Genomic DNA, 22,120 nt, shown 5'->3' on the forward strand with positions numbered 1-22,120 from the left:
TCTTCTGGCTCAGGAGGCTGAGTACTCAGAGAACATCTTGCTTTGCTATTAAAGACTGAGGCAAAGAAGGCATTAAGTACCTGAGCCATATTGTCCCTGTCACTGATTCATGCCAAATTCCTAATTCATGAGCACTGAGTTTTCTTATGAAGAAAATGCAATGCAGGAATGTTGCCATTTTTAAGCAACAAGAAGCTGCATGAAGCGAGGCAGGAAAGACAGGCAGTTGTAGGATATCTGTGTTCAGACTGTGAAAATGTGTCCCGAAGACATGCTAGGAAGCCCAGTACTGAGACAGTGGCTTTGTTAGGCTGTCTCGCAGGCCTTGAATTGCCTGTTTGGCATTGGACTTGTCCCTGAGGAAGTGGTTAAGTGTTTCTGCACTGGGGCCTCCATGTGCTTCTTCTAAGAAAAACTGTGTGATAGAGCAGCACAGATGCTGGAGCCAGCTGGGGTCCAGCACTGCACCCACACCAGCAGGAAATGCAGCGCAGACATCTGAAGTAGCTCTACGTGAAGCCATCTCATGTTTTTCAGGATCTGTAGAGGTGACACTACCAAAAGAGCTATGCTTCTAAGGTTACCCTGGAAGCAGCAGAAAAGCACATATCACACAGTGGTGTCTGAACTTTTAACTCTTGTTCCTATACTAGATTCCGTTAATCCTCAGTCTGGCTAAACTGCCCACAGATAGTTGTGAACTGAGTATTTCTAAAGAAGAGAGTCTCAAATTATTATTTCCTTCTGTATTCCCTTACAACAACTTATCTCTCCTGTACCCCTATCTGCATATCCCATAAGGGTAGGAGAGTATGGATATGAAGACCTACGACCTCCTCCCATGTCCCAACTTTACTTCCAACACTACAGCTCTTGTCCACCTCCTCAACACACTGTGTAGAGCTCAGTCACCTCGCTTGGTCCTTCAGAGGGCGTCATGAGGTAAATGAAAGTGGTAGATCATGGACTAAGAGCAAATAGGTTGTTACTGATGGTGCTCACATCGGCCTGGTGGCCAGCTAGTCAGCATCTGAATTAGCCCACAGGCCTTAGCTGACAGTTCCGTAAACCTTCTAAAGGATTAATTTGCAGTGTCGTGATTGAGACTCAACAAAATCCATGGAGAAACACCTTTTGAAAAAAAAAATGAGAAAAAGCTCCAATCTTTTTTGCGTGGCTTTACTGCATTAATACTACAATATTTGAATAAAACTAAATATCTTTCATAAGTTAAGGGAAAAAATATTTAAAAGATGATCTTTAGACAAGGAATTGGATTATCTTCTCTATGTGAAAATACACAGTTTTGACTTTATGCTTGAGATCCGAGCTGCATGCTTCCATCTCCTGCAAGAATATATCTACTGATAGATTTTGTGTTGTCTCATATTTTCTACTGAGAAAGTTACATTTACTTCAATAATTCTGATTTCTGCCTTCAAAATCATATACTGAAAAAATTGCAATTATTTTTTTTTATTTTTTGCGAAGAATGTGACAGGATTAATCCTTTTTAATGCTCCTGTATAACCTGTTTCAAGATATCTCTTTAATCAGCTTTATTCAGCATGCTTCGCATCTGCATTTTATACTTGGCCTTGTTTGTATTGCCACATTGCACTTTCCTATGACATACTTACTTCTGTACTAAAGGCTCCAGAGTTTGACTGCCTCGGTGGCATAAACTATAATGGGATTACTGACACGTTTGCAGGAAATGGGACATTTGGTACATTCGCAAGAATCAGAAAGTCCTCCATAACATTAGTGAGTGTTTTGTGACATTCTTCTTTGGTCTCACCTTCTCATTTCTACCCCTTTTAATGTCAGGTTGTATAGATTTACAGTGAGGTCACTGGCCTGACTCCTCCATCTGCACATTTGTTTGGTAACAAAGTTCTAGTCAGAGAGCTCAAAGTTTTTAAATTAATTTCACCAATATTGTTGGGAAAGATCGGATAAAACAAACAAGTAAGTAAATAAATAAATCTCTTTTGTTTGAGGAGTATGTTAACGTACAGCTAATATATGCTATATATATACATTATATATACAATAAATATATAATACATATATTATATACATATTAAATATACAGTATTTATTATACTATACAGATAACATCTTCGGATTAGTATAAGATGATGTATTAACTGGAGGGAAAGGACAGTTAATCTTTGCATGTCTACTTTGGCAACTAACCAATGAAATAACAGAGATGATAAAAGCTGTGGAAAATTATTTATTTCTTCTCTTGTGCCAGAGAGGGGAATCAAGAGAGCAGAAACTCTCCAGAGACAGCAAAGCTAAAGCTGAAAAAAACTGTGACAGGTAAATTTAGACAAGATGTGGGAAATTGTGGGTGGTGGAAAGGCAGAGCTGGGTATACTTCTGTATCCTAGGGACAGTGGTTTGATCTGATGCTGTGAACGGCTTTGTCCTGGTCAGGGAAGGTGACTGTCGTGAAGATGACTCTACAATTCATGAGGAAAACAAAACATGAAGGAATATCCTAGAAAACTTCACAACAGATTAGACATCAGCTCAAACATTTTTTTAGAGCAGTCAAGAAAATAAGCCTGGACCACGCACTGAGCATTATTTTCCATGTCTGTCTCCGTATTTCCTGTATTTTTAAGTAAATAACAATAGTGTCATGCAAGCTGGTAAATTTGTTTTGTAGCAGTTGTCTCACACCTGTTCTGTACTTCTGACATAATACATCCTGTGCAACCATGAAAGGCTTTTCCCCTGCATTCCCTGAAATGTCTGTACCCCCGAGCAGCGACCTATGCTGGTCTCCAAAAAGTGCTCCAGCACTGATTGCCTTGAAGGATCATCTTCACACCTGAACACTAGGGTTGAAGCTTGCCTGGGACAGGCGTAGAAGGGGCCTGGACAGGGTCTCCCTTTGTCTGTGTCTTCACTTGGGTTCCTGCCTGACTTTGTCTCTTGGGCTTATGAAGACAGGTCTTTGATGAGCTGATGGGTACTGTGATAGGCCCGGGTGCGTGTGCGCAGGGTGCTATTTAGGCTCCCCCTCCATTATTTCTCTGAAAACCATCGTGGGTGTGCACACAAGCATTTATCATGTAACCTAATACGTCCCATTATCCTGGTCTCTGTTTGGAGTCCTTGACTGCCCTCTGATCAGGCACATGCTGAGTTATTCAAAGGGCCAAATGGCGCGTATGACATTTCCATCGTAGAGGCAATTCTACTTTAAGTCTATTTTTGATAGATGCATTCATAGGATGCCAAGGAATGTCCCTCCCCCCTCAGCTTTCTTTGCAGGTGCATGATCAGAGATATTTTGAGGTACAGAGGGATTCATGAATGGATCAATCTTTATGAATCCATTTTAAATCTTATCATGTCATTTTAGAGGACTAAGTTACGGATGCCTTCACCAAACTTTTACTAAGATTAATAAAGGTCATTGGAAGTTATGGAAATTCACCTCTTCTCATTTACCACCTCAGAGCACAAATTATGAGAGTATTTTTTGTTGTTTAATTTAACAGGGAATGTATTTGAATAAGCAGATGAGTCCACCAATCAACTTTAAGCTGGCAATGTCCTGTAGCTGAAACATGAATTAAACACATTTTATTAGCTTCAGTCCATGATAGTTTAATGCCAAGGGAAAGTAAAGAAAAAAAATTAAGGCATGCTGTTTTTTTATTTTCTTGTGTGTCTTGTTACAGTTCAAGAATCAGCAAAGGTGGTCTTTCATGGTACAGTAACTTTTAGCTAACATCAGTGAAGTGATGTGTTTGGTGCCAACTGGTTGTGCTTCAGCATAGATCTCATTCAACAAATGGGTTGAGGAAGAGTCATATGTTGTCCACTTGGTTCAGATGGTGCCTGCACATAGGTAGTCTTTCAATATTGATATAGTTTTACAGAAAAGAGGAGATGAAGTGAAAATCATAATATTTCCATGGACTGAACATGCAGAACTACTGTGGGGAATGTAATCAATGCTGTTTAAACTCCAGCATGCAATTCATGTAGTTCTATTTGATATATTTTGTTTATAAAGCCTGTACTCTAATTACTTACAGATTTTTTTGGGACGGTATTTGTAAGTTAGTTAAGCCCTTGAACCTAGACTGCAATTTTATTTTCTTGGTTTTCTTGTTTGATTATGTTATACTTCTGTTGGTTCCAGAAGGTTCAAATTACTTAAGGTCTTTGGCTGGAGCTGCGTATTTCTTTACATTTTCAGAATGAGTAGTAAATCATTGCTCACAGAGTTCAAAAACAAACAAACCAACCCCTATTAAAAGCTAATCCGTGGCTCTTTGTCTGCAGAGCATTTCACACTGTGACAGAGCCTGTGTACAAGAGAGACAGAAGAATGGAGAAGCCCAGGCAAAAATTTAAGGATATTATAGATCAAGCATCTGCTGCTGCAAGCAAAATGCATCGTGATGAACTGATGTTTTTGTACAAGGGGGTTCCCTACCCTGTTACTTTTTGCAGTCCTGAAGTATTCAGAGCCATGGAGTCCTTTGAGGCCAGAAGCGATGATATCATTTTGGCTGGATATCCTAAATCTGGTAAGTATTGTTTGCTTGCTTCATAAACAAGGTTATGTAATAATATATATGCAGGTTTTTACTAAATATATGTAACGTATGACAGGATATATAATATTATGTATTATACTACATACTAGTATTCAGAAACGTCATAAAATTTTGCAGAACTAATTTTGTTCTAAAAAATATAGAGAATTTTTCAAATGATTGAAAAAAGACATCAGATTTTCTTTTCTATAGCATGTAAATGTTCCTGTTGTCTTTACTTTTTATAGTTATGAAATCAAGTGCACAAGTTCGAGAGAACTAACTCACACCAGGGATAACTAGGTCTCCTGATATGGCAGGATCTGCTCTCACATTTATGTATATAAAGTTAATAGCTTTATATTTTTTCACAGAATGGAGCTTTTGGTACTTTCACATGCCATCCTGCATATTCTTTAGTTTATTTCCCATAGATATAAACAATATCTGAAATCCTTAACTATATAAAAATTTTTTTTGTAACACTTGAAGTGATGGGAAATCTAAGGGAGATCTTTGCCAAGGCTGCGAGTTTACCCTACGTCTTTGCTTCTTCTGCCTGAAAGCTCCCATTCCTGGCCCATATCAGAGCTACAGATTTGGATTAGATGTGTCAAATATCCATTTTAACGAAACCATTTGTCTCCTGCAGCAAGTGGATTCATGATGTCTCACGGTAGATATTCACTGTTCACTGTGTTGTTTAGTTTTTGCTTTTTAGTCACAATTTCTTTTAAAATAAACGGTATGTAGGAGAATGTAGTTATTAAGCTGTGGTGACAATGATGTAGGAACACAGTGTCCAGAAGTCAGGAAATGGTAAACTAAAGATGGGAGCTCTCTCTAGGCTCATTTTTTAAGTTATGAATACAAATATAATAAATATATACAGGAAATGTCACTTGAGATTTTTTTTTGCATATAGTAAAGAAAATGAGCACATACAGCAAAACTTTCAGATCTTCTGCTCCTATGCTGAAGTTCTGTGACTCATCTTTCTTCCCAAGATAATCACGTGCAGTACATCACAAAACATATGTATTATACTAGATTTTGAGGCACAAATTTACTACTCTGTCCCCCCTTATATTTGTCAAAACAAAGATTTATTACATTAATGTATGTTTTCCTATTTGAATCCTAGTGTCTCTTGTCTTTATTAGTAAATTTACAATATACAAGTTAAGTTGCAATATACTGAGCCATTTGAGTTGGAGAAATGTATCCTTATGAAAATCAAAGGTAGGGCTCTGCAAGGTGATTGTTCAGATAGTCAACTCTGATTGCATCATATGTAAGGAGGCCAGGCAACTCACCTGGCAGTAATACCTACCTCTTGGCTTTCTGGGCAAATCCATTTCTGACTATTCTGAAGGTTTTACAGAAATTTCTGTTTTTTTTTCCCCTTTCAGGCACAAACTGGTTGACTCAAATCTTAAATGATCTGGCAGACATACATGAGAAGAAAACACAGAATAAACAAAATACTGTGGATAATGAAGAGCTAGAAGAGTTCCCCTACTTGGAGGTTGGAGATACTGAGAAATATGAGGTGGGCACAGAATACTTATGAATGTTGACAAAATTTTGTACTTCGAATACTGACTAAATCGTATGTCATATATTCCCCTGTTTGATAAGAACTCTCCCACTTCTCTGTATGTGGTATCAGTTCAAGTTGAATCTCATCTGTGTTGCCAGATGCTGAAAGATAAATGGACAGTTCAGAAGGCTTTAGAGAAGCATATATTCATTAGATATGCAAGAACTGCAGAAATTCAAAATAGCGTGCTTTGTATTTAAGAACAGTTTAATGAAATGTCAGTACTGAAATGCTGTCTTCTATCTCTTCTACTGGATCTTCTTCTTCACCCCTTCTCTCTCTCTCCTTGAGATCCTTCAGCTTTCACATATCCTCACTTAAAGTCCGCATCTTACTTTTAGATTTGATCCATTGTCTAACAGAACATGTTAAATTCATTATCACTGAAGAGAATTACCAATGGATAATCTTTTTCCAATTGTTCATTCTCAGAGGCTTTTGAAGATTAGAGCTACTCAGAGCAGTCCACTGGGATCTTAGAATAACACTTGCGAAAAATAAATGCTTCTATCAGCCAATACCTATTGATAACTTTAACAAGGAAACATTTTTTCATAGAATGATGAAATGAATTCTTGTACTAACAGAACTGTCCACTTTTGTCCTTCCAATTCGTATAGAGAATGAAGAGATTACCTTCTCGGAGAGTTATAGTTACTCATCTCCGTCCTGAATACCTTCCCAGATCTATCTTCAAAAATAAAGCAAAGGTGAGTGCTGATTTTAATGTCTTGAAAGCAAACAATTGCAAAGCAATTTTTTTTTAAAGCAAATTTAATACTTTTCTCCAATTTTCAGAATCATGACTATAATAAAGTGTTTATCCTGGCCATTTATACATACTATATTAAACACTGCCATTCATCTCACTTGATATCACTTCATCCTTATCTCCTCAGTTCATCCTTTGTGTCAGTCCTGACAAGGGAAATTGGGGTTTGGGGATGGAACACAGCCTCCCACAGATGGAGGAAAAGACTGAGGTACTTAATACCATCTTTGACGTAGTCTTTAATTGTAAGACTAGTTGTTCTCTGGGTACCCCACTCACTGAGCTGGAAGGCAGGGACAGGGAGCACAATAAAGGCCCCATAATCCCAGGGAAAATGGTTAGCAACCTGCTACACTGCTTAGACAAGAACAAGTCTATGGGGTTGGATGGGATTCTCAAAGGGTATTGAGGGTACTGACAGAAGTCCTCACCAAGTCACTTCCCATCATTTATCAGCAGTCCCAGCTAACTGGGGAGGTCCCAGCTGGCTGGAGACTGGCAAGTGTGGTGCCCATCTATAGGAAGGCCTGGAAGGAGGATCTGGGGAACTACAACACTGTCAGGCTGACCTCAGTACCAGGCAAGGTTATGGAGCAGCTCAACTTGAATGCCATCATGTGGACAACCAGGCAATAAGGCCCAGTCAGCATGGATTTAGGATATTGACCAACCTGATCTCTGTTCATGACAAGGTGACTGGCTTAGTGGATGAGAGAAAGGCTGCAGATGTCGTCTACCTAGACTTCAGTAAAGCCTTTGACACTGTTTCCCACAGCATTCTAGAAAGATTGGCTGCTCATGGCTTGGATGGATGTACTCTTTGCTGTCCAAAAACCTGGCTGAATAGCCAGGCCCAAAAAGTTGTTGTGGTGCATGGAGTTAAATCCCCATGGTGGCCAGACACAATTGGTGTTCCCCAGGTCTTAGTACTGGGGCCAGTTCTGTTTTGGATCCTTGCCAATGATATGGAGAGGAAGGTTGAGTACACCCTCGGTAAGTTTGCAGATGACACCAAGTTGTGCGGGAGTGTTGATCTGCTTATGGGTTGGAAGATGCTATAGAGGGATCTGGGCAGGATGGATCTGCGGGCAAGGCCAGTTGTTTGAGATTCAACAAGGTTAAGTGTCAGGTCCTCCACTTAGGCCACAACAACCCCTGCAACATTACAGGTTAAGTTAACAGTTGGACTTGATGATCTTAAAGGTGTTTTCCAATGTAAACCATTCTATAATTGTGTGATTTGAATAATTATAGACAATCATCTTCACAAGATAATGAAGCAAAGTGAAATACTTGACCTTCTCAATTCACAATGAAATTGCTTCTTCTACAAGCAGTATATGAGAAGATAGAAATTTCCCAAGCTGCAATTATAAAGTAGGTTATCGTTTTCTTCATATAACAGCCTGTTATATTTTTTTCTAGAAATAAAATGTTTTTCTTTCCTTAGATATTGTTGCTGATTCGCAATCCAAAAGATGTAGCTACATCGTTTTACCATTTTACCAAACGCATGGCTCCTCTTCCCTCCTATGAGACCTGGGATGATTTCTTCGAAGCTTTCATGACAAACAAAAGTACAGTATATTCCTCTGTTTGCGTCTATTGTTTGATGTTTTGCCCTTATCTAAAAACCTTGCACTTTGTAAAACAACTTCACTTGGATTTTTTTTTGGTTTACAGTGCAAAAGCAAAGATTAAAGACAGAAAGTTAGAGATTTGAACTAAAGGTTTACAGTACCTATCTTAGTGCCTGAAGATAAATCCTCATCAAAACTTCACTTCCACAACCTGCTTTAGTTTAGATAAAATGCTATTTTCTTTGGAAGAAGCAGTCCCTCCTTCTTTCTGTCTTGGATCCCTCCCCCTCATATGCCTGAGATGTGCATGTGCCAGAACAGCATAGAGCAAAACCTTGTAATTCCCACAGAAGGGTAAACTCTGGCATGTGCGTGATTAATAATGCCCATGCCTTAGGAATCAACTTAAGGAGTAAAAACTACTTTATTTAATACGGAGCTTGTCTAAACTTCATTTATTCTTCATCTTAGTATTCTTTTGTATTATTTAGTGGCCTGGGGGTGCTACTTTCAATACCTTTCCGAATGGAACAAATACGCTGATGATGAAAATGTTATGGCAGTAACTTACGAAGAGCTAAAAGAGGTGGGGTCACCAACAGTTACAAATATTTCACACTTCAAAGAGCACTTAATCATTATATTGCATATTGTAAATCATTATATTGTATATTTCACATTCAAAGAGCAATTAATCATTATATTGTTGTAGTGTATTCAAACTGTGTGATACTTTATGAGATAGATTCTTGTTTTAAGGGAAGGAAAGGTGAAATGTAAACTCAAAAGCCTTTTTGAAATTTTGATTGTGAAAAAGTTTTTTGTTTTCTCTTTAGCTGTGATATAAACTTAACTTAAATCACTGTAAATCAAAATCCCCAGTAATTTTTTTAGGGGAAGTGTTTATATATTCAGCAGTGTAGGTTTTGCTCCACTGTAAATCACGTACAGTCTTTTATAATCTATAGGAAGACGGCTCGTCTTGCCCATGAAATAGTCATGGAGAAGAGAAACACTAGGAACCACTCCAGTCTTGTTGAACTGTGTGAATATTGTGTAACTGTAGCCAGAAGAGAGATTAAAGAAGTGCTTAAGACCTCAGAAAGCAGTGAAATTTATTCATGTGGTATGCTACATTCTCTTTTCAGAATCGGGTCGTAGGTGTGAAAAACATAGCTGCTTTCCTTGGGATTTCAATGACCGAGGCAGAACTTCAGAGTGTGGTAGAAAGGAGCAGCTTCCAGTCAATGAAGAAGAACTCAGACAAGACCCATGGGTCATTTGGCGAAATTCTCTTTCGCAAAGGTAGGAAGCTTCAAGAGGTCCAGAGGTAGAATTGTCACACTCTCAAGAACATAGGCCACCCATCCTTTGCTTCATTTTTGCAGACATCTGAACATTAGAGATTAGTATCAAGCAGGTTATTACTGTCATGTTTCAGAAGACTAGTCAAGGAGAAGCAGTGAGGAAGAGATCCAGGCTATGGACAGCACAGAAGAATCAACCACACAGAGGGAATTTTAGAGCCCCACAGATGACTGGCAGGAAGGAGGAACCGTCATGTATCGGAATTCCTCTCCATCTCTGCACCAAGATCACTGATTTTTCAGCTGTTAGAGGCTGACCAGAGCAGGCAAAAGTGTGCCAGACTCAGCTTGAGTGGTGTGATCACACTTCTTAGGAGAGTGTAAGATCTCCTGAAAGGTCCACTGCCAACCCTCTGTTCACGCTCACAGGTTAGAAGTAAGCCAAGCGTACTACTTTTGCAGTGTAACGGAGGAGACACAGACAAGAGAGGGCTGACCTGGCTGTCAGAATCATTTTTCTGTATTTTACATTAAGGAAGCCAGTGGATAAAAACTCAAGCTGCCAAGGGAGCCGGAACCCAGCCCTGTGTCTTGCCACACGGTTCTTAATCAAGATTTCGTGTTATTCCATCTCGCCAGTCATAAGTGACTGCAGCATAAAGGAACAGGGAACCAGGACTTTAGGCTGCTTTTTTTGGACACAGTCACCTGAAAAGGAGCAAGTACAGAGTTAATTCCTTTATCCTACGTTCCTTTGCATCATGGCAGTTTCACATAGCTGTAGCTCCACTGACTTCACAGAATTAGATCAGTGTGAAAATTAGTTAAGTTTTATCTTGAAAAATGGACCATCTACATTTAGTGTAAATGGAACAAGAATGACAAATCTATAGAATAAAAAATAATCAATTTTCTTGTTTATCAAGCGTTTCTTTGCTTCTTTGAAGGTGGTGTAAGTGATTGGAAGAATCTTTTCAGTGAAGATCAGAATGAGAAAATGGATAAAGCATTTGAAGAACATATGAGAGGAACTAAACTGGGAACAAAGCTAAAGTATGAAATGTATTGTAAAGCCTGAAAAGTAATGAATTATGGTTACAGCTCAAGCTTTCCAATGCACTCTCACATCATCTGACTACTCTATACTAGGAAACTAGATCAAATGATCCAAGCATCTTAGAATTACTGTAGGAAACACATTGCAGTGACCTATACAGTAACAATCACAGAATCATAGAATCATAGGTTGGAAGAGACCTCCAGGATCATCAAGTCCAACGATTCCTAACAATCCCTAAACCATGCCCCTCAGCACCTTATCCACCCATCCCTCAAACACCTCCAGGGAAGGTGACTCAACCACCTCCCTGGGCAGCCTGTTCCAGTGCCCAATGACCCTTGCCGTGAAAAATTTTTTCCTGAACATCCAGGATGGAGCATCCCCTGACGGAGCTTGAGGCCAATCCCTCTTGTCCTCTCCTCTGTGTTTTTCTGTTTTAAAGGTGAGATATTTGGCTTGCTCTGGATACAATAATTAGCTCAGTAAGATAGCAACTAACCATGTTCAGATCAACGTAACAGCCCTGTTTCATTAGCTGTCACCTGGAAGGAAATGCCCCTTTTCTCTTTCTAATCAAACTCATTATTTCCAGATTATTTGTAATTATTTAGTATGTGGAATTTTGTTTGGTTGGTTGTTTGTTTTCAAATCATTTCAAATCAAGCAACATTTTCACAGAAAACATCACTAGCAAAAAACACGGTTCTGACACAACCTAATTAAAGACAAAGGATATCTTCCCTGTGATTTCAGCATAAACTGGATCAAGGCTACAAGAAGGAGAATGAGGATCAGACTTCTCAGGGATTTTAGTGAAAGCAGAATTTCAAAGCAGATTTTACATTACAACGTGTTGCTAATAGGCAAGATCCACTCAGTGCTTTTATAGAAGCACAGAGTAGCCCAGGTTGGAAGGACCTCAAAGAACCATCTGGTTCAACCTTTCTTGGGAAGATAGGATAATTGCATCTTGAAAACTTATCGTGATGGTGAATCTACCACATTCCTAGGCAGATGGTTCCAGTGAATAATTGTTCTCATTGTAAAGGCTTTATTTCTTATAATCAGATGAAACCTCTCCAGGCACAACTTGTTCCCATTGCTCCCTGTCTTCTCTATGTGGCTTCTTGTAAACAGAGAGCCTCTGTCCTCTTTGTAGCTGCCCTTGAAGTACTGGAATACTGTGATAAGCTCCTCCCTGAATCTTCTTCTTTTCATGGCCCTTGTTTGAATGCCTTCTAATCTGAATTGTGGTGACCAGAACTGGGCACAGTTCTGCAGATGTGGTCTGACAAGTGTTGTGTGTAGCCATCCTAAAAATTGCAGACAGTTTTCCTTCTAATACATAAACTTGTATAAATCTTGTTTCTAGCTGGATAAAGGTTAATAAAAAGCAACATCATTAATTTAATGTCTTGTGTTTGAAATGAATTCTAAATCTATACACCCACACGCCACTTCTAAGAAGTGATTTTTTTTCTAGTCATAAATTAGGAAAAGAAAATGTGGTGAGTATAGAAAATGATGTTTCTCACCACTAATGTCAGTGGAGTGCTCCAACCACAAACTACAATTTGCATTACCTCTGTTCATTCTTGATATTCATATGCACCTACAGCTAAGCTTTAACTTAAATTAATACTTAAATATTTAAATAGATTAATTTCCATAAGCAGAAATTCTCTGAAACTGAAGATGCCAAACCTTGCTGATGTTGGGTCTGCTGAGAAAATGGGACCTTACTATATTCAGCTGTTTTGTACCAACAGTGGTATTTGGCACTGTCTGTGTACACAGTATTCCAGACCTGAAGGACAGGGCTATTCAGAACAGTTACACTTCAGTATTTTGGGGGACCAGAAACATAATTTTGTTATTCTTTACAAGTAACTGTAGGCAATCTTACAGATCTTACTGTTGCGCTTTTGAATTGAAACCTACTCATCCCCATTAGGCTTCTGTGTAGGTTTTCTGAGTGTCTAACATCCATTTATGAAGAAAGTGACAAGGATGTCATGCACAGCAGTATGGCTTTCTGTAGATTTGATATACGGGTAATGAACAGACCCACACTATATTCAAGGGCACAAAAAAAAGAAAAAGGAAAAAGCCTCCATGGATAATTCAGCCTTCCTGTATTGCGTGTCTCTGTTCGGATGACCTGTGGAGATACTTATTTCTCCATCTCAGTACTCCTTATCTTCCAGAAAGGTGTCAGGCAGAATACTAATAACACTACCATCAAGAAGAATCTCACTTGAAGCTTACATTATGGACATATGCAGAGACAAGTAGAACTGAAGTCATACAGTTAGAATTAGATTCACATTAATGCAGAACCTAAATATTAGACCTTCTCCTGAAAAGAACATTCCTGCAGGATTTGGTGAAGCAAAAATCTCAAATGCGAGTATTTAATCATGAGAAATATCACTTAGGTGGTACTTGTCCTTAGCTCTAGAGATATTGCCTGAAGTGATGATGTTACAACCATTAACTGCATGGAAGGAAGTTGCACTCTTGGATGTGGATCCTCTTGTAGGGCCAATATCAAGCCAGGTTGGGATCCACTATCCATATATCCCCCACATGCTCTTTTTTCAGTTTGCAAATTGCACTGCATTGCTCACCAGTTAAAAATATTTCAGGCAATATCCTTTACAGGTCTTTCTTTGGTTTCATTTAACATATGAAATGCTTTTAGTTATTGCCTCAATAGATTCCTGTTCCTAGTATCAGCTGCAGTGAAGACTGCCACTGTTGTCCATCTACAGTACTGTAATTTCAAAAGTACATAACAGAGGACAGAGTTAATCAGTGACTTGTAGCCTCATTCCTAAGTTAATGTCCTATTCGATTGGCTAATATGTTGCATAAAGTTCTTCTGCATAGTGGAAAATCTGTTTGTGTTGAAGAGAGTTCCACAGAGATACCACCATGAGCAGAAGTAGCGAAAGATTCATTAAAACAATAGATGATTGTTTTTCACAGGCGGAAAATGTTCCCACAGAAGGCTTGCTGTTTTCCTATGGAGGTATTTTACACCTTGCTACAATCAGTAGTCCAGAAACCTTGGAAGCTCTGGAAACCTTTGAAGCAAGGAACGACGATGTGATTCTAGCAGGCTATCCTAAAACGGGTGAGTGTGTTTTCTTGATAAATAGTCAAGTACACAATGCTGCAATCTAGAAGTTTGTACCAACACTTAAGACAGCAACAACACCTAAGGAAAGCTTATGGTCTTATGGTGACATCAGACTTCATAGGATTATGAGTTTGACAGGCATCTCCAGAAGTCACATAATAAAACCTGCTGCTCAAAGCAGGGGAAAGACCTAACCTTCAAAGTTAGCTTTGCTTGCTCAAGTTGCTCAAGACTTTGTCCAGAAGAGTTTTAAAACTTTTAAGGTGGAGATTCACCACCCACTGGAAGTCTATTGCAGTCATTTTCCACTGTAATTTTTGATGGGTTGTTTTTGGGTGGTGGTGGGTTATTGTTTGTTTGGGTTTTTTTACTGCTATATAGTCAGACATCCCCTTGTTGTGATTTGTAATATGCCACTTTTGTCTTTTCCTGACCAATTTTCAAAAGAGTTGGCTCTGTCTTCATTATAACCTCCATTAGTGCAAGGCTGCAGTGAGATTCTGCCATGCTTTGTTTTCTGTCAATTTAACTCCAGCAAACCAAGCCTTTCAATGCTTTTAATTTCCTTCAGCTTCCTGTGATTTCATGGAAATTCAGCAGGACTCTCTCCAGATTCTCAAAATCTCTTGTGCTTCAGTGCAGGAACTGCACACTGTATTCAAGTGGTGAACTCACTAGGGTGAAGCAACATAATCACATCCCTCGATAGTCTGGCTTGCTAATCAAGGAAAGCACGCTGTTAGCCTACTCACTGCAAGGGCAATACAGGGAATAGATTCTGCTAATGAGGGCAGAAGAACTGCTGTTTCCATAGTCTAACTGCATTGCAGAATGCAGGTGATTGCCATGTATGTAAATGGAGCAAAAGACACTAACATCACCAGGACTCTTGAATCGTTTCCTCTTTCTTTCACTACGGGCATTTTAGATTCTTTAATTTTGTCACTATTGACTTTAGAAAAATATCTTCATGGTTCATTTGCAGAAAAAGATGAACTGTTGATCCTCATTACACCCTTCTTGTGTGCAGCCTGTAGATCCGTGCACAGGCAGAAAGGATTTAATGGTGTGAAGACCTACCTATCCCAGAAGATGTTAGTTGAAAACTGAAACTTGGCTCTCCAAGTCCAGTCCCACATCAATTTTGCCAGACTGCAGAGGTCACAGCAGTTAAGCCTGGTGCAAAGGTGGTGAAAAGAACTTTACAGTCCGGTGATTTGGTTGATGACCCCTTCTACTGCCAGTTATGGAAGCCTAGCTGGAGGCTGGGAACAAGTCCAGGCTATGCTGGTCATGAAAAGACCATAAATGGAATCTAGTTGGGACGTTCCCAAAGACAGCACTGTGGAAGGAGAGCAGAAACAGCCAAGGTGGTCCTGTGCAGGGATCTCCACTGCTCTTGAGAGATTTCCACAGTGAGTAGTGTGAGGTGACCAAAAGGTGCCAGAGGTGGACAAAGCAATGGAGCTCTGCTTCTGTTTCCACTGAGCGATGGGATGTGCTTCTGGACTGAGCAGGATAGTGCTTCACTATGTCTAACAGCTCTCTTTCTGTTGGCTTTTGGCACACTCTTCTTAATTATTACCCAGTGTTATGATTCAACACCAGCCAGCAACTAAGCCCCACACAGCCACTTGTTCATTTTCCCTCAGTGGGATGGAGTAAACAAAGAGAATATAATAAGAGTGAGAAAAGTCATGGGTTGAAATAAAGACAGTTTAGTGTGCAAAGCAAAAGCCACATGCACAGGCAAAGCCAAATAAAGAACTCAGTCACTACTTCCCATTGGCAGGCAGGTGTTCAGCCCTCTGTCTACAGGAAAGCAGGGCTCCATCACGTGTAATATTTACTTGGGGAGACAAACACCATAACTACCACCATCCCTCCTTCCTTCTTCTTTCCTTCCTGCTTATATTTCTGATCAGGAAGTTGTGTAGTATGGAATATCCCTTTATTCAGTTGCAGTCAGCTGTCACAGATGTGTGCCCTTCCAATTTCTTGTGGACCTTCAGCCTACTTACTGGAGGAGGAGTGCAAGAAGCAGAAAAGCCCCTGAGGCTGTGTGAGCACCGCTCAGCAATAACAGAAACATCCCTGTATTATCATCACTGTTTTCAGCACAAATGCAGGACGTAACCCCATACCAACTAATATGAGGAAAATTAACCGTATTGCAGCCAAACCCAGTACACACAACTGTTGACAGGCTAAGGTACAATATAGAGATAAACTGGTTTACGGATATGAACCAGTTGGACACAATGTCCTCTCAGACAGGTTGGCACGAAAAAGTGCAGTCCAGAATGGAAGTGCTATTGGTGGTTTTATTTTTTCAGGAACCAACTGGCTTGACCAAATTGTGAGGGAGTTGGAATCAACTGATGCCAAATGTACAGAAGAAGAAATGAAGGAGAAAATAGATGCTGAAAAGAAGCTAGAGATATTTCCACGTCTAGAATTCGGAGATCCTGGGGTATATGAGGTTAGAAGAGACTGAAAATATTTTTACTACTAATAGTAGGAAAATACTAATAATTATTCCTATGAATAGAGGAAAGACAATGGATGATCTCAGAGGCAATGGAGAGCCCAAAGCTTTAAACAACTGCTACGGGCAGCATTAGTGGCATGTGCTATTGCCCTTGGTGTTCTAATGCATGTGAGCACACAGTGGTGAGCAGCCACCAAGTTCTCCAGCCCTAGATCCTGTGGGTTTCATCAGTAATATCTTTCTCTTGAGTGTCCTGTCCTCAGGCCTGTCTCATGTGAAATGATGCTCTGTGGCAGAGCCTGGCAGAAGCCTACACCACCACTGCATCTCTGTGGGTTTTCCAAAGGATAAGATCTTTCTTTTCTGGTCTTGCCTTTTCTTATTGCCCACAATTGCTGAAAAGGCACACGTCATTGAATAAACTACTTCTGTCCTGTGACATTTCTTCCTGTTTGCTTTAAAGAGGATGAAGAACCTGCCTTCCAGAAGAATTATACTAACCCACCTGCCACCTCATCTCCTACCTGTGTCCATTCTCCAAGGCAAGGCTAAGGTGAGTCTTCTCTTTGCATCACACTGAAAAAGCTTTTCCATCCCAAATGAGCTTTCCTCTGTCTGTGTGAGATGCGTTTACTGCACTTTCACCTGGGCTGGTCAATGAACAGGCACATTTCCACCATTGAAGAGGCAGAGCGCTGTGTGCTGAGACTGTGAACAAACCTCCTTTGCTGACTCAAGACGATACTGTCAGTGGAGCTGTTATTAGGTGTCACTGCCCATTCATATCTCGTTCAGAAAGATGCTTCCAAGTTTGTGTCAGAAAACCGAGCAGGGCAAGCGGTTTGTCTTTAACTTGCCTGCAAGACCAGAGTGCCTGTGGAAATCTGACCACAGGCTGGGGCTAAGATAGTCTTCAACGGGAATTTCTGCAGAGAGAAGCAAGGATGCACCCATAGCTTGGTGGTGGGTGTCTGGTTCGCTAACCCATAAGCTTATTTCTCTGGGTTGGAGCTAGCTCAGAGCTATGTCCCAAAGGCACCACTGAAAAGCTTGTTTTCACCCTGAAGCTCACATTAACAGAAAGCCACCCACCAAAACTGCTTTTTTTGCTCAAGAAAAGGAACTAGACCAGCATTAGACAGTCTGGTGGGTGTTAATGGGCATGCATAGCGTTGAGAACATGGCCTTTTATTCAGTCACCTAATCAGAGCCACACTATATGTTTTCTTCCTCCAGATCCTTCTGCTAGTTCGGAACCCCAAAGACACAGCTGTCTCCTATTACCACTTCTACAACAACATGCCAGTGCTGCCATCCTTCACCTCCTGGGATGAGTACTTTCCAGCCTTCATGAGTGGGAAAGGTACTTTACCTTGCATCCTCTGGAATTCCTCCTTACATAAGGAGAATAGACAGGACCCTATGCTTGGGAATCCTGCCCTAGGGCGCTACCTTACCAGGGCACTCCCAGGTCAGATGGACAGGCCCATGTTAAGGCTGAAACAGGCAGCAGCAGAGAATCGGAGTTTTGTCTCTAACTCTGAACGGAGAGATCGTGCAAAAGCTTTAGCCTGATTTTCCCATTCCTACAGCAGAGTGTGTGGTTTGGTGCAACCCAGTGGCCAGAGCTGAGGGATCCTGCACTGACCTCCGCCACCAAAACAGTAGACCTGTTGAGGCAGTCCCCACTTCACCATCCTGGCACCGTGCTTGGAGAGCTGCCTGGGCTGACTCTGATTTTCTAAGTAGCTGTTTTGGGGAATACCCTACAGCTATGTTTCTTTTTTGTCTGCAGTGGCCTGGGGATCCTACTTTGACCACTTAATAGAATGGAACAAATATATCGACCATGAGAGGATCGTGATGATGAACTATGAGGAACTCAAAGAGGTGTGGCATCTCACCCATTTCTTCCCTGACGGGTGCGCTGTGCATCCCTCTTGATATGTATGGCTATAGGGAACAACAAGCCCGTGGGTTAAGCCAGTCTGCCCTTTTAGACGGCTGTGTCTTTCTGAGCTACTCTTTTATGTCTGGGGGGAGGCCATAGGGTTAGGAAGAGGATTGCCTTGCCTGTTGGTGGAGGGAGCCATATCTGGCACAGGCACAGTCACTTTGGGGAGAGAAGAAAACACCTAGAAGCTGAGACCACCATGTGTGGGTTTCCTTTCTGTCAGAGTTGTTAGAATTGTTCAGTGACAGTGTGGGAGGCAGCCTCCTCTGCTGGGCTTCTCACCAGGTGCTGGCTCCATGCCTCAGCAACAGTGTCAAGTCTTTCAATTTCAGCTCTGTGCTCTGTTCCTTTTGCCAGGACCAGATACAGGGAATGAAAAAGATTGCTGCTTTCTTTGGATTCTCCTTGTCTGAGGAAGATTTTCACAGAATTGCCAAGAAGACTAGTTTTCAAGCTATGAAAGACAAATCCAAGGAAACCCATGGAAAGTTTGGGGACATCCTCTTCCGGAAGGGTAAGTCTCTGCAAATGGAGAATCTGCCTTCTAAAGTCTCCTTCTGAGTGGGCCTTCTCACTTTGCCATGAGCTTACTGGGCTGTCTGGAAAGGATGGGTGTGGGAGAGGTCTTTCCCGTGGCATCCTGTAACGCGAGTCTCTGCTGTCGGCAGGGTTCGGGGGCTGTTAGTGAGAAACGTACAGGAGTGGCTCAACTATGCTGGCTTAAAGTCCTCAGCCATTGCTTCCATGTTGCTCTGTTTCCCTGCAGCAGCCCCAGTTAGTTAGGCTAATGAGGTCTGAAGATGGGGGCTACTTTTGGTGTAAGTTATGGTAACAATTATGCACCCAACGTACTTGGGCTGGATGGTTGTTCTTTACCGAGGGGTGGTGTGGCCTTAGCCTGGCAGTCAGGTGATGAGGCCAACCCTTGATCATGGATCCAGGTGGCACATACGACTTCATGAATGTCTCCTTTGGGAGGAGGTGTGCTAATGGGACGTGAGTCTCTTGAACCTCAAGGGAATGCACTGCTTACTGCTTTTCTGGCCTCACAGGCATCTTCTTGTTACATCCTCAGTGAGAACTGAGGAATAGTCTCAATGAGGTTCCTCCCAATCGGCATGTCAGTGGTGGCCCCAGAGATGCTCCCTAACAGATCCAGGGCCAGGGCTGGAGCTCTGGCAGCCCAGCTGTTCCCCATGGCGTAGGGAGTCTTTGATTTCTGACTGTCATGGCTATGGGCTTGCATTAATCCTGTTTCTTCTCCATCCCTTGGAGGAAAATGAATTTAATCGCTTTCCTCTCTACCACCTACTCCTTTGCCTCAAACTAATTCCCCCTTTAGAAGGAGGCATTGACAAATGAGCTTTCTTTTGTGCCAAAACCAGGTTTCCCTCTCTTCTGTGTAAAATCTTCATGAAGCCACTTCAGAAAACCCCTCTGGGGAGGGCAGACATACAGGCAGCCCACTAGCAATGCTCCCAGTGGTTTGGCTGCAGCCTTTACTTCTTCTCTTTGCTACTTTGCCTCTCCCAGGTAATAAAATCTCTCAGGGGCATAAATCAGATCCTTCCTACCTCCTATGTGAAATGATAGTACCCCATTACTGCTTTGGCATTATCCTCTCTCTGGAGCAGCTACCTCCATTCTTTGGAACTTCTTGTTCTACACAGGTGTTGTTGGGAACTGGAAAGACCTGTTCTCTAAAGCTCAGAATGAAGAAATGGACCGAAAATTTCAGGACTGCCTAGGAGGAACGAAGCTGGCAGCAAAGATGAAATATGATGTGTACTGCAAGGCCTGAAAATAAGCAGATGAGCAGCACAACAGCCAGATGCGTGCCAAGGGTTATTATCTGAAGGTGGACAGTGCCCATGTGTCCCCTTCAGAAGAAAAGAGAGGCACCCCTCAGAGATCTGCCTGGCACCTACAAGCATTCAAATGATAATTCTTAGGTGTGTGTTTGGTCTAGGATGTGTGCTTCACTTTGTGCAACAAATAAAATGAGCATATGTCTAGAACCATTTTTTCACCCAGGAGAGTGTGAGCCTGTCCAGACCAGAGGCAACCAGCTTCCTCAGCAGAATGCTGTGAGAAACTGTGTCAAAGGCTTTACTGAAGTCCAAGAAGACTACATCCACAGCCTTTCCCTCATCCAGTAGGCAGGTCACTTTGTCATGGAAGGTGATCAGGTTAGTTTGGCAAGACCTGCCTTTCATAAACTTCTGTTGACTGGGCCTGATCACCCAGTTCTCTTGCATGTGCTTTATGACAGCACATGCAAGACTGACTTTCCCTGGCACTGAGGTCTGACTGAGAGGCCCGTAGTTTCCTGAGTCCTCCCTCCGACCCTTCTTGTAGATGGGCACAACATCAGCCAGCCTCCAGTCAAGTGGAACTTCTCCAGTCAGCCAGGACTGCTGGAAGATGATGGAAAGGGTTTTGGCAAGCACATCCGTCAGCTCCCTCAGTACTCTCGGATGGATCCCATCCGGCCCCATAGACTTGTGAGTGTCTAATTGAGCAAGTAAGTCTCTAACCACCTCCTTCTTTGAACACTACAGCTTTGTTGTGCTCCTCTAACTCCTGGGTATGTACACACAGGGAACAACTTTCCTTACTACTAAAGCCTGAGGCAAAGAAGGCTCAGCCTTGTCCTCATCCTTTGTCACAGTTGTTCCCTTTGCATCCAGTAAGGACTGAATATTCCCCCTGATCCTCCTGAGCTGCCAGGATTTCCTTCTTGAAGAGTACCCAGCCCTCTTGGGCTCCCTTGCCCTTAAGGACTGTCTCCCATGGGACTTTATCAACCAGCCTTCTGAACAGTCCAAAGTCTGCCCTCTGGAAGTTTAATGTGGCAGTTCTCCTAACCCCCTTCCTCACGTCACCTAGAACTGAGAATTCTGTCATCTCATGATCGTTTGCCCCAGGCGTCCTCCAACCGTCACATCCCTGACAAGGCCTTCTCTGTTCACAAACAGTAGGTCCAGGAGGGCGCCTTCCCTTGTCAGCTCTTTCACCAGTTGTGTGAGGAAGTTGTTATTCACACACTCCAGGAACCTCCTAGACTGCTTCCTCTCTGCTCTATTGTACTTCCAGCAGACATCCGGAAGACTGAAGTCTCCCACAAGAACAAGAGCTGGCAAACTTGAGACTTCTCCCAGTTGTTTATAGAAGAGCTCATCAGCTTCTTCTCCTTGGCTGGGTGGTCTATAACAGACTCCCATCACAATATCTGCCTTCTTGACGGCTCCTCTGATTTTTACCCAGAGGGACTCGATACTGCCATCACCATAATCGAGCTCTAGGGTACTAAAGCACTCTCTAACATAGAGTGCTATCCCACCACCTCTCCTACTTTTTCTGTCCCGCCTGAAGTGTTTATATCCCACCATAGCAGCACTCCAGTTATACAACTTGTCCCACCATGTTTCTGTGGTGGCAACTATGGTGTAGTCTCCTTGTCCCACAAGAGCTTCCAGTTCCTGCTTGTTGACAATGCTGCATGCATTGGTTTAAACGCACTTCAGCTGGGCTGATAGTCCCTCCGCTCTCGTAAAGGGAATAGTGTTCATTCCCAAATGACCGGTACTTGGATTATCTAACCAGTCAGTGCCAGTTACATCCAGTTACATCC

At 41.7% G+C, this 22,120-nt stretch overlaps 2 protein-coding genes across 2 annotated transcripts; both read left to right on the plus strand.

Annotated features, from left to right (window-relative positions):
• The first annotated feature begins 2,315 nt into the window (after nt 1–2,315).
• LOC104056498 (sulfotransferase 6B1) lies at nt 2,316–12,328 on the plus strand. The gene is made up of 8 exons (XM_054062819.1): nt 2,316–2,331; nt 4,318–4,565; nt 5,987–6,126; nt 6,798–6,887; nt 8,400–8,526; nt 9,021–9,115; nt 9,678–9,834; nt 10,784–12,328. Exons 2-8 carry the CDS (start codon nt 4,364–4,366, stop codon nt 10,912–10,914), a joined length of 942 nt encoding a protein of 313 aa, XP_053918794.1. The 5' UTR covers nt 2,316–2,331; nt 4,318–4,363; the 3' UTR covers nt 10,915–12,328.
• Nucleotides 12,329–13,788: 1,460 nt separating this feature from the next.
• On the plus strand, nt 13,789–20,314 carry LOC128851877 (sulfotransferase 6B1-like). Its single transcript, XM_054063989.1, has 7 exons — nt 13,789–14,035; nt 16,378–16,523; nt 16,996–17,085; nt 17,769–17,895; nt 18,328–18,422; nt 18,844–19,000; nt 20,157–20,314. The coding sequence occupies exons 1-7, from the start codon at nt 13,834–13,836 to the stop codon at nt 20,285–20,287; spliced, it is 948 nt and encodes a 315-aa protein (XP_053919964.1). The 5' UTR covers nt 13,789–13,833; the 3' UTR covers nt 20,288–20,314.
• Nucleotides 20,315–22,120: the final 1,806 nt, after the last annotated feature.

Source organism: Cuculus canorus, chromosome 3 (genome assembly GCF_017976375.1).
Source record: "Cuculus canorus isolate bCucCan1 chromosome 3, bCucCan1.pri, whole genome shotgun sequence".
In the NCBI taxonomy this organism is placed as follows: Eukaryota; Metazoa; Chordata; class Aves; order Cuculiformes; family Cuculidae; genus Cuculus; species Cuculus canorus.